This window comes from Pleurodeles waltl, chromosome 11, assembly GCF_031143425.1.
Source record: "Pleurodeles waltl isolate 20211129_DDA chromosome 11, aPleWal1.hap1.20221129, whole genome shotgun sequence".
Taxonomy (NCBI): Eukaryota; Metazoa; Chordata; class Amphibia; order Caudata; family Salamandridae; genus Pleurodeles; species Pleurodeles waltl.
In genome coordinates this window covers 819874085-819884520 of record NC_090450.1, presented here as the reverse complement: position 1 = coordinate 819884520, position 10436 = coordinate 819874085, and the positions used below count along the sequence as shown (strand labels likewise).

The following is a 10436-nucleotide window of genomic DNA, read 5'->3' as shown; positions in this document are numbered from 1 at the left end:
CAACACCAAGATTGGACAGGCCGATTACCCCACACCTGAAACATATACACACACCACACACACCTGTTCACCGCACTATAATACACACACCTTCACACCACTTCAAACCCTTGCGAATATCACCTGAGCCAGAGACATACGACCCACGACCCACTGCACATAGAGCAAGAATCCACACGTTGCACACACCCCCACAACATGTCATGCCACAAGCACCCACGCTTCACTGATAATGAGTTGCGGGTCATGGTGGACGAGATCGTCAGAGTGGAGCCACAACTGATGGGAGCATAACTACAGCAAACATCAATGGCAAGGAAAACCGAGCCACGGCAGAGGATCGTCGACAGGGTGAACGCAGTCAGCAGCTACCCAGGCACAAAGGAGGACATCAGAAAGAGGTGGAACGACTTCAGGGGGAAGGTCCGTTTCATGGCATCCAGGCACAACATCGCCCGACATCATGCATCCAGAGGGCCTGACAGGAATCATTGGAGGGATTGATACTGGTAAGAAACCCCGCACAATGCATGCTAAACCTTCACTATCTCCTCAACTACCACTCCCACAATCCATCAGTAGGCATGCCAGATCCGAGTCACACTCACACCTCACAAAGATGCACCTGCATGGACATGCATCCCACAGCCCACCCAGACTGCTAGCCAACACCATCTCACTACCAATGACAATTACAGCAATGTCAAACGGCAAACCTACAACTACAATTGACATGACAAGCATGGCCCAAAGGCCATTCACCATCCAGTGTCAGCATTGCTGCAAATGTCATTGCCATCCCTGGGTAACCAATCCACCCACTGCAAACGGTGCACCATTAGACTACAACAAAATGTCCACGTAATAACTCTCACCCTTTCCATCCACAGCGAACCCTGCTACTGCCATCCAGCAGAGGATGCTAGGGTCAGACAGCCCTCCCCAGGATGAAGGCCCCAGTGGATGTCTGGAGAACGACAAAATGCCTGGGCCATCTGGGGCGACTGGTCGGTCCACCTCCAGCAGCCCCAACCTAGACACCCCGGACTCACCCTCCCATGTGGCTACTACACCACAGCTAGCCCTTCCTCCCCAAACCTGTGCCTCAGGGACCATTCAATTAGAGGTGTGCCCCAAAGTACAGAGGCACCCACCCCAGACAATGAAGGCCTTGGTGCTACTGGGAGTGGGCACACTGTGCCAGGGGCACAGGCACAGGGCTAGTAGGAGGGGGGATCTGTGGTCCAAGGGAGGGGGAAGCAACAACATCAGACTGGCCAGGAGGCCCTCAACCAGGTCCTGGGTGCACACCACCAAACCCAGGACACCATGGCCCAGATCCTCACTACCCTGCAGGAGACCCAGAGGGAGACCCATCAGGAGGCCATGCAGCAGTGGCAGACCCACAACGCCACCATGGCCACCATAGCAAAGGTGCTGACGGAACTTACCACCATCCAGCGTCAGTCCACCTCCCAAAAGCAGGACCCTACCATAATCCAGATCACATCTGAGCCCTCCACGACAGCCACAACCAGTGGAATGGAGGACCTGCCACAGGACATGCAGGACACAAGTACCCTTTCCCCTGTAGCTGAGGAGCCCCACAAAAGCGAGGACGTCCAACCAGACATACAGCCTCCACTGATGCCAAGACCAAGACCACTGCCAGCAAGTGAGCCACCTCAGAACATACCACCTTGGGTGTCACAGCGACACCTTGTTGACTGTCCACTGTCATGACACCTTTTTCACATGGCATTCATACTGGACAACGACTCCCCACAGGTGGGCTAAGTACCCTGATGATCCCACTCGCCATAACCCCACTCATCAGCCCTTGCACTTGTATTTTAAAAATAAACACCTTTGAGCACAGTTTCTGTCTAAGTCTTTATCTACCATGAGTACGTTATGTTCAGCCATCACATGTATAACAGGAAGACCATTGTCCTACCAATTAATGCGACAGTGCCAGAAGGGGGCGCAATCATATACAAGTACTGTGATACAGTTTACAGCACCACATCTAAAGTAATGTGTATACACTACACCCACATTGAGTACACAATCCTGGTAGCAGCCCTGCACACGGCATACAATGCCACTGGTTATATAGCATGGCTCTGACACATAGCTGTGTGTCAGTGGAAGTATTGTTATATCAGCTCTGCTCTGGAATCAGCTGCATCCTCATCATCCTTCTCATCACTCCCCATGTCCCCTTCATCAGCCACTGGCACAGCTGCACCCTCCTCAGCATCCAGTAATGGGTGACGTCTGATAGCCAAATTGTCTGACATGCAGCACGCCACAATGATCTGGCACACTTTTGCTGCTCTGTACAGTAGGGCCCCTCCAGTAAGGTGCAGGCTCCTAAATCTGGCTTTCAGCACTCCAAAGGTGCGTTTGATTACCCGTAGGGTCCTACCATGGGCCTCATTGAAATGGTCTTCTGCAGCTGTAGTCAGATGCCTGAGAGGTGTTAGTAGACATGGCTTGTTGGGATAACCAGAGTCACCTGTGTGCACAGAGGTAACAGGCATATTGAAAACTGTAGTAAATCTGAGAGATGGTGTAGAGTATGCAGAATACAGAGGCACACATATGACACGATACATACCGATGAGCCAGGCACGATCCCTTTGCAGTGGTGCCGTCAGGTGTGGGATGCTGCTGTTCCACAGTATGTAGGCATCATGCACTGACCCTGGGGAACGGGCAGTCACTTGAATGATGTAGAGGTCTGCGAGACATACCATAACATTGGTTGAGTAGAAGATTTTATGATTCCTAAACACCTGTTCACTCCTCCTGGGTGCCACCAGGACAATGTGGGTCCCATCAATTGCCCCGATCACATGTGGCACATGTGCCACGACGTAGAATGCTGCTTTCACAGTGGGCAGATCGTCACGTTGAGGGAACCTTGTATGGCTGCCAATATGTTTCAGTAGGGCATATAGAACGTTCAAGACGTTACTGAACATGGGCTGGAACATTCCAGCAGCCCAGCCCACTGTAATCTGGAAGGACCCTGATGCAAGGAAGTCGAGGATTGCCAACACCTGTACTGTGGGCATGAGGGCATTGGGATGATGGATTCCAGGCCGCAGATCTGGCTCCAACAGCCTCACAAGATCCATGATGGTCTGACGGTTGAGCTGATAGCACTGGATGACGTGCCTCTCTTAAAGGGTGGCAAGATCGACCAGGGGCCTGTAGACAGGAGCATTCCTCACCATCATTCTTCCACAATACCTGGGAATAGGAGGGAGTGGCAATCATATTGTGCATGAAGGACTGTGTGGACGCAGCGGAGCTTTGCACAGCTCACTATTAAACATCCATGACACACCTCGTAAACCCCCTCTGTACACATTGTAGTATTAAAATGACAGGCACCTGTCCTATATGCACAGGACAGATGGAAGTGAGCGAATTCTGCTGGTGTAAGAAGTCATGGCGGTAGGAGGTCGCAACCGACGTGCTAATCCTCATTGGTTAACATGGTTGCCTATGGGAGACATGAGCCAATGACGATCACCGCCGGCGGTGACGGTGATATCCGCGGCGGCCGTGACCGCCATTTTATGTGTTCATGTTCACTTGACTCTTGGCACTCGTGCTGAGAAGACCTCCACTGCGTGTGCTGCTGTGTTCTGCCACTGGTAGCAAAGATGCCAGGTGCTGCAGGGGATAGGGCTCCAGCCTTCACACAGGAGGAACTAGAGAAGCTTGTGGTGCCCCATACAACTGTATGTGCAGTTGTATGGGCCACCAGGGCAGCAGGTGAGTGCACTATGATTGTACTGTCTGTGAGTGGTACAAATGTGGATGGGGGCCCTGGGACGAGGATGATTGACTTGTGGAAGGACCTGGCTGTGGGCTGTGAGGACAACTGGAAGGTTGAAATGTTCGTCTGTTCAGGGGATGTGTTGTGTCCAATGCAGTCCCTAAGATGCCACTCGACATGACTGTCTCATCTTCTCCTTGTTATCCATGCAGGTGAGAGCCCATCAAAAGAAGGGGATCTGGCTTGCTATCGCCAGGAAAGTGCGGACCCTGGGGGTCCATGCCCGGCGGAGCACCCACTGCAGGAAGCGGTGGGAGGACCTGCAATGCTGGGCGAGGAAGACCGGTGAGGCCCAGCTGGGGACGTCCTCCCAACAAGAGAGGGGTGCCCGTCGGACCCTGACCTCCCCATTATGTCCCGCATTTTGGCGGTGGCGTACCCTGAGGTGGATGGGCGCTTGAGGGCAGCACAGCAGCCACAAGGGTGTGAGTACACATTCGTACTTTAGGTTATGTGGTGAGTGATACGTGCAGCCTGTGCAGTGTGTGAAGGCTGTGGGATGTGTGCTAGGGAGCTACTGTATGACTAGGTTTGGGACACATTGATGCCAGATGTGTCACATACATGTGTTAAAATGCCATGCAGGATGTGCATTGGGGTTACCTCCACTGCTAAGTGGCATTGATGACAGGGCAACTGTGTAGTACATGAGCAGGGTCTTAGATGTGGACATGGTTCCTGCTTCTGAAGTCCACATACATTGTACTCCCAACTATTTTATCAGTGTTGCTGTGGCCATATCCCTATCTGGTGTCTACTGGCATGCGGTGTATGTGTAGTCGGCAAAGTCTGATGTTTCACATCATACAGCCATGTGTGCTTGGGTTATGTGGCTGTGTAAGTATGCCTCCAAACGCCCATAGAGTACAATTTTAGGGTCTAGTGATCGTATGGAGCCATGAGCCAATGGGGTGGGTCAGACATATGTTGTGGGTATGGCTTTCATCCTGTACAGGATTGGATGTGTGTAACTCATGAGAGGACTGAGGTAGCACACGTGGGCTGTCACTTGCAGTGGAATGTGTGTGTGAAGTAATGCATGTAATGACATGGCACTGGAGTATGTTGTAGCATCTATCTAGTATGTGGCTGTTGTGCTGGCATTGACCATGTGCTCCCTGTTTCTCTTCCTCCCACCCTGTCTCTCACTGTTACACCCTCCCTCCCTCTGCTCCTCTGTTTGTGTGTGCAACAGCATCATCTGGAGAAGGAGAAGGGGCACCGGCAAGTGGGGAAGCTGCATCCCGCGGGGCCCAGGAGGCTGATACCAGCAGAGCTGAGGGGACCAGTGGGATGGAGGGCAAGTGGAGCACCACGGGGGAGACAGGAACATCTACAGCATCATCAGATTCTTCCTTCGATGGTGACTCCCTAGTGGTGGTGGAACCTTCAGGACCTATGCCTGCACCATCCTTGTCCGCCACCCCTATTACCAGCAGTTGCCCGTGCCCACTCACTCAGGAGGGTGGGCACCTCTGCCCCTGCCCCAGTCAGTTCTGCTGCCCTTAATGAGGAAGCTATTGACCTCCTGAGGTCCATCTCTATTGGGCAGACAACCATTGTGAATTCCATCCATGGACTGGCCTCCCAGATGCAACAATCCAATGCGTTCCTGGAAGGCATTCACAGTGCCCTGTCTGCCCTTCAGAGATCGTTTCAGGCTAAAGCCTCCCATTGACGGCATCCAGTGTTCCTTCTTCTTCCGTCCCCCCTCCAACTACCTGTTCCCATTCCAACATCCGACTCCCATTTCCCATCCAAAGCACACTTTCATACCAGCATGCATCCCCACCAACAGACCCAGAGTGCAAGGACATTCACATGCACCACAGACGCCACCACCGCCATGCACACACCCATCATTCAGATGCACACACGCCAACATCCACTACTTACCCTGACTCCCCCACCTGCTCCCCCTTCACAGTCACCTTGCCACTCACTCATGCAGACACCACTTCATCAGTCCCAGGTCCAGACACATGTCCTGTCACTGCCACCGTCACCACAACAGCTGACCCCCAGGCATGCACCCTATACACCACATCCGCATGCATCACAACAGTCAACACCACCACATGCAGCACATCCACCCTATCTGCACACACCACCCCAACATTCACTCACACATCCCCCTGTCATCTCCCTGTCTCCTCCGCTCATCCTCTGACTACACGTTTACACCCACACTCATCCACCCAACACATACCCAGCACACAAATTTCCTACACCCACGCACCAGCACCCACACCATATCCACGTACGTACCTATCAACCATCCCCATTCCCAAACACCCAACCCATGACCTACCCGCTGCCCCTAAAAAGAGATTCCTGCATGAGTTTTCCCTGTTCCTGTCTCCTGGTCCAGTCCCTGTTGCCCCGAAACGTCCTGCTACCCTTCCCAGCCATGCTCCGCAGTCTGCAGTGCTGCCACAACAGGCACACCTGCCCCTCACACCTCCAGCCCTAGTGGCACTCCATCTGGGTCCCCTGCTGTGGTGGCCTCCACCCCCATCATACCTAAGGAGGCAGAAAAGAGGGGCAACGCCAAGGCATTCCTCTGACAGCAGGACAGTAAAGGGGGGAAGCGTTATGAGAAGAGGAAGGACCCCTCATCCAAACCCTGATCACACCACCCAGCCCCCTATGCCTGAGGTGCCTGCATGCTCCATTGATGCCCCTACCCTGTGTAGGTCTGCACATTGCAGTCAGGCGTCAAGTTGGCCAGTCCTCACATGCCCAGTGTGCCCGGGACATTTGGACTATGAGACACTGGACCTTGTGGCATCTTGTATACAGTTATTTTATTGAAATTGTGATATTTCAAATAATAATTCTCTAAAACAGCACTGTTGGTGCTACATAGCTTTTCCTGGCTTTCCTTGCGCATGTATGTATGGTGACTGTGTGTTTGTGTGTGTGTGTTTACTAATGTTCTTTTCCCTCCAGTGTGTGCTAGGATGGGGTACTTACGGCTGGTGTCTATGTCGGCGTCGCTGGTCCTGGATGTCAATGGCCAGCAGGAGCATTGGAAAGACTTGCAATTTGTGTTGGCCATAGATGGAAACTTGGATGTGTTCTGCAGGTGCCTTCCCAGTACTCATAACATGGCGGTCTATACTGCCAGTCCCGTCGCAGTGTAACCGCCATCTCCACCGCGGTGGTCCACTGACGGCCAAACTCGTAATGAGTGCCTAAGTCTCTATAGCCAAATAAAGAGTGTACCACCGATTTCCTGAACATACTAATTTGATTTACTTTATTATATGTGAAGTGCAACTTCCACCTTGAAGGGCACCTTAGCGTTGAAGGAACTTAAAAACTACAAAAGAAAGTGCTATATAGGAGAAGAAGGGCGAGAGGAGGTATTTATGAAGGGCAATGAAGATTGAGAGGCTGCTCCATAGATGCACAAGGGAGCACCCACCATACAGAGTGACTGATCCGTGGAAGTTGCATTAGCAAAAGTGGTCTGGAAAGCAGGGATCTAGTGGGTCTGTGCAAAGAGAAATGATCCTGCAAGCAAGAGTAGTATAGACCTAATGCTTCTGACAGAGAACCTTAAAACTGACCCTAGACCACATTGATGTGTCATGGTCAAATTTCATCAGCCACGAGACAGTCTGAAATGTGAAGTTCTGGATTCTCTGTACCTTTATTTGTGTTTTCAACAAGCATCCAGCATAAAGACAGTAGCAAAAGTCGATTCAGGTAAGTACATAGAGAGCAATCAAAACAGGGTGATGTACAAGAGACATAAATATGAGAATCTTACCCAGGTGAAACAGGGAGAACAGTTGGTGGCGATTTGTTCTCTGCCTGAGACTTCTTTGTGTAAAAGGACTCTAAAAGACTCTCCCACCTTGGTTTCTAGTTGTAGCAGGCCCCCACAAACTGAAGGCCAGAGAATCTCATGCCAGATATGTTCATCGGTGCAAACCAACAGATGTTTTGTCTTGTACTTTAGTTGTAAAATATTAGCATTCATCCTGTTCCAAATAATTATCAGACATTGGTTCAAATTTAAGATGGAAATAGGGGCCAGACTATCCAAACACCTGTATAGCAGCCAGGTTATTTTATGAGATGTTCCGCAGTTTTACAGATATGTCAAAGAGCATAGAGGATAGCGTTGAGCAATGTAGAATCGCACAAATAATGTGGAAGCTGTTAGATTGAAAAGGTGGAAGGATAAGCGAGTGAGAGCAGACTTTAAACAAAGATATAAACCAGGCTACCACTGTATCGACTACACCCACATTCCTAAGTCAGGCTAAGAGAATAGCACCATATATTAGTGGATGCAGGATACAAACCTAAAAGAATGTTGCCAATCGTGTCTTTGTCGCCCAACATGTTTCTACTACATCCACACTTATAGTCAGTGCTTTCTTTGTATCTCTGCCTAGAAGATTCCACACTCCCATGGATCCAAGATTTTAGATTCTAAGATTCTTCCAGATAGTTAGACTGCTATCTTGCCAAAATTCTCTTTTATGTTAACCAAGGCAGCAATGGTCTGGAGCAAAGGCTTGAAGAACTGAGATTGGAAAGATATTATCTCAGACGGCAGGAGTAATTTTATGGAGAATCTCAGATACTTTTTCTACACACTTGAGAACGATAGAATACCAAGCATTATCTATAAAATGCTTTTACTCACTCATAAGCACCCACTCACAAGCTATCTATCCACTAGTTTCACACATCACTGCTAGTGTTCTTGAATCTAAAATTTGATACATATTAGATATCTCCCAGTATCTCCTGACGGATTCAATGAGTGCAATACATTGATGCTTAGACACCTGCAGAGCCCGTTTACCTCCAACATTGGTTCGTTCATCCAAGGACTACAAATTCCAAAATTCAGTATGTCATGAAGGGTCAGCAGAGCCCTCATATCAGCGAAAGCAAGCCTTCAAAGGAATTCCAGGATCAGGCACGGAAGAGGGATGCCAACTTTCAAAGTAGGTAAGTGTTCCCATATCACATGTTCATCCAGTCCTGGCTTTCTAGCCAACAGCAGAAAGCATTCTGGGGCTCGCATTTGGGTTTTAACTTTGCAAGTATGGGCTCAAAAACCTATGCAGGCTGTTTACAAAAGCAAACAAGCATTTGCAATGCAATAGGTCTTGCATTTTCTTGTGATAGAGCTATTGGCATAGTAAATTCATAACTTTGTCTTTTCCTGCCATGTTTTGGTGGTCACTGGCAGCTACTGACATCAGAAATCTGAACAGAAATTGGAAAAGAAGACTAGAAAAGTATTTTCTTTTTATTTTAACAGAATAAAAAATCTTCCAAGCATTCTTGCCTTCCATTTCAACAGAGCAGAACAGCCTAAGAAGACTTATGGACCCAACAATGGTGATAAGCAATGCCCTGTGTGTGATGTTGTGAGTGTTGGCAGGGAAGGGCCCTGGAGAGAGAGACTGGAGATGCGAGGTTAAGTAAGTTCCACATCATTGCTTCTAGGTTTAGCTACATTCTACCAGAAAGGGCATATTGCGGCTTTCGTGAGCAGTGAGCTAAACGGCTGGAGGTTTCTTTGGTAAAATGGGCTTATTTTAGGAGCCAGAGGTAACTGAGGACAGCACTGGAATAAAGGCAAAACAAATGTCAGGGACATGGGAGGAGATGGGAGTAACGGAATGCTGCAATAAAACGCAGGCCGCTACCAATCTAAAACACCCACAGTGAAAGGGGAGCACCAAAGAAATGACAAAAATAGTCAGTCAGAGCAACAAATAAGAAACTAAAGTGGAATAATACAGTAGTTGGTCACAGCTCTGAAACAGAAACAGGAGGGAGAAAAGGGCAGAACTGACCACTAGCGATCCAGAATTTTTAAAGGACACTGCAACCAACAAATGAAATCACTTTAAGACGTATACTAAAAGTATACACGAGGTCGACCTAAAAAACAGACAAGTCACAAGTGCCACACGTGTGATACTGGACCAATTGACATGAACAGCAAGTTCAATTCTAGTAGAGAGGAGTGTGCAGAGGTCCGACCTTATAAGTGAAAAAGGAAGGGAATGTGGGAAGGCTGCAGAAGATTCAGTATCAAGATAAGGGGAGGGGCGATGGGCTCAGCAGAGGTCCAGGGAAGAAGGGTAGCACTCCATCTATTCATGGACAATGGTTTCACTCCTTGGCTTGGTTTCCACTCATTATAACCCAATGAATTGGAGGTAGAGTAATCTTAGTTTGCATTAATTGAGCTAAAAGGTCCAACGCCGGATGAAAGCAGTGATTTGTAGTTGACAAGTTAAGACGGACATGTTTAATTTGCCTGCGATGGAATGAAGTAGCCTCGTTCCGAGAAGGAGGGAGAAGACGACGGGGTGGGGAAGAGCGAGAAAGACACACTGCCGTGAGTTGGAAGCAGCAGAGCACTAGCGTGACGCATAACTGGGGACACAAAACTAAAAGTGAGAGACCGAGAATACGCCGAAGGCTTCGTTTGCTTCCTGATGAAAAAAGAAGGGGCGACGGTCTGAGCGCCGCGGTGCTCAGGCGGTCCCTTCGGCAGTGAGTGGTGAGGTATGTGCGAGCTGCAGCACCTGCG

General features: G+C 49.6%; 1 protein-coding gene across 1 annotated transcript; it reads right to left on the bottom strand.

The window, feature by feature from the left end:
- Nucleotides 1-2159: 2159 nt before the first annotated feature.
- Nucleotides 2160-3146, bottom strand: LOC138265150 (putative nuclease HARBI1). The gene has a single exon (XM_069212697.1). The coding sequence runs from the start codon at nucleotides 3144-3146 to the stop codon at nucleotides 2160-2162; it is 987 nt and encodes a 328-aa protein (XP_069068798.1).
- Between the last annotated feature and the right edge of the window lie 7290 nt (nucleotides 3147-10436).

Bases quoted from the DNA above. Each gene is read 5' to 3' on its own strand.
- LOC138265150 (XM_069212697.1), bottom strand. From the start codon at position 3,146: ATGGATCTTGTGAGGCTGTTGGAGCCAGATCTGCGGCCTGGAATCCAT.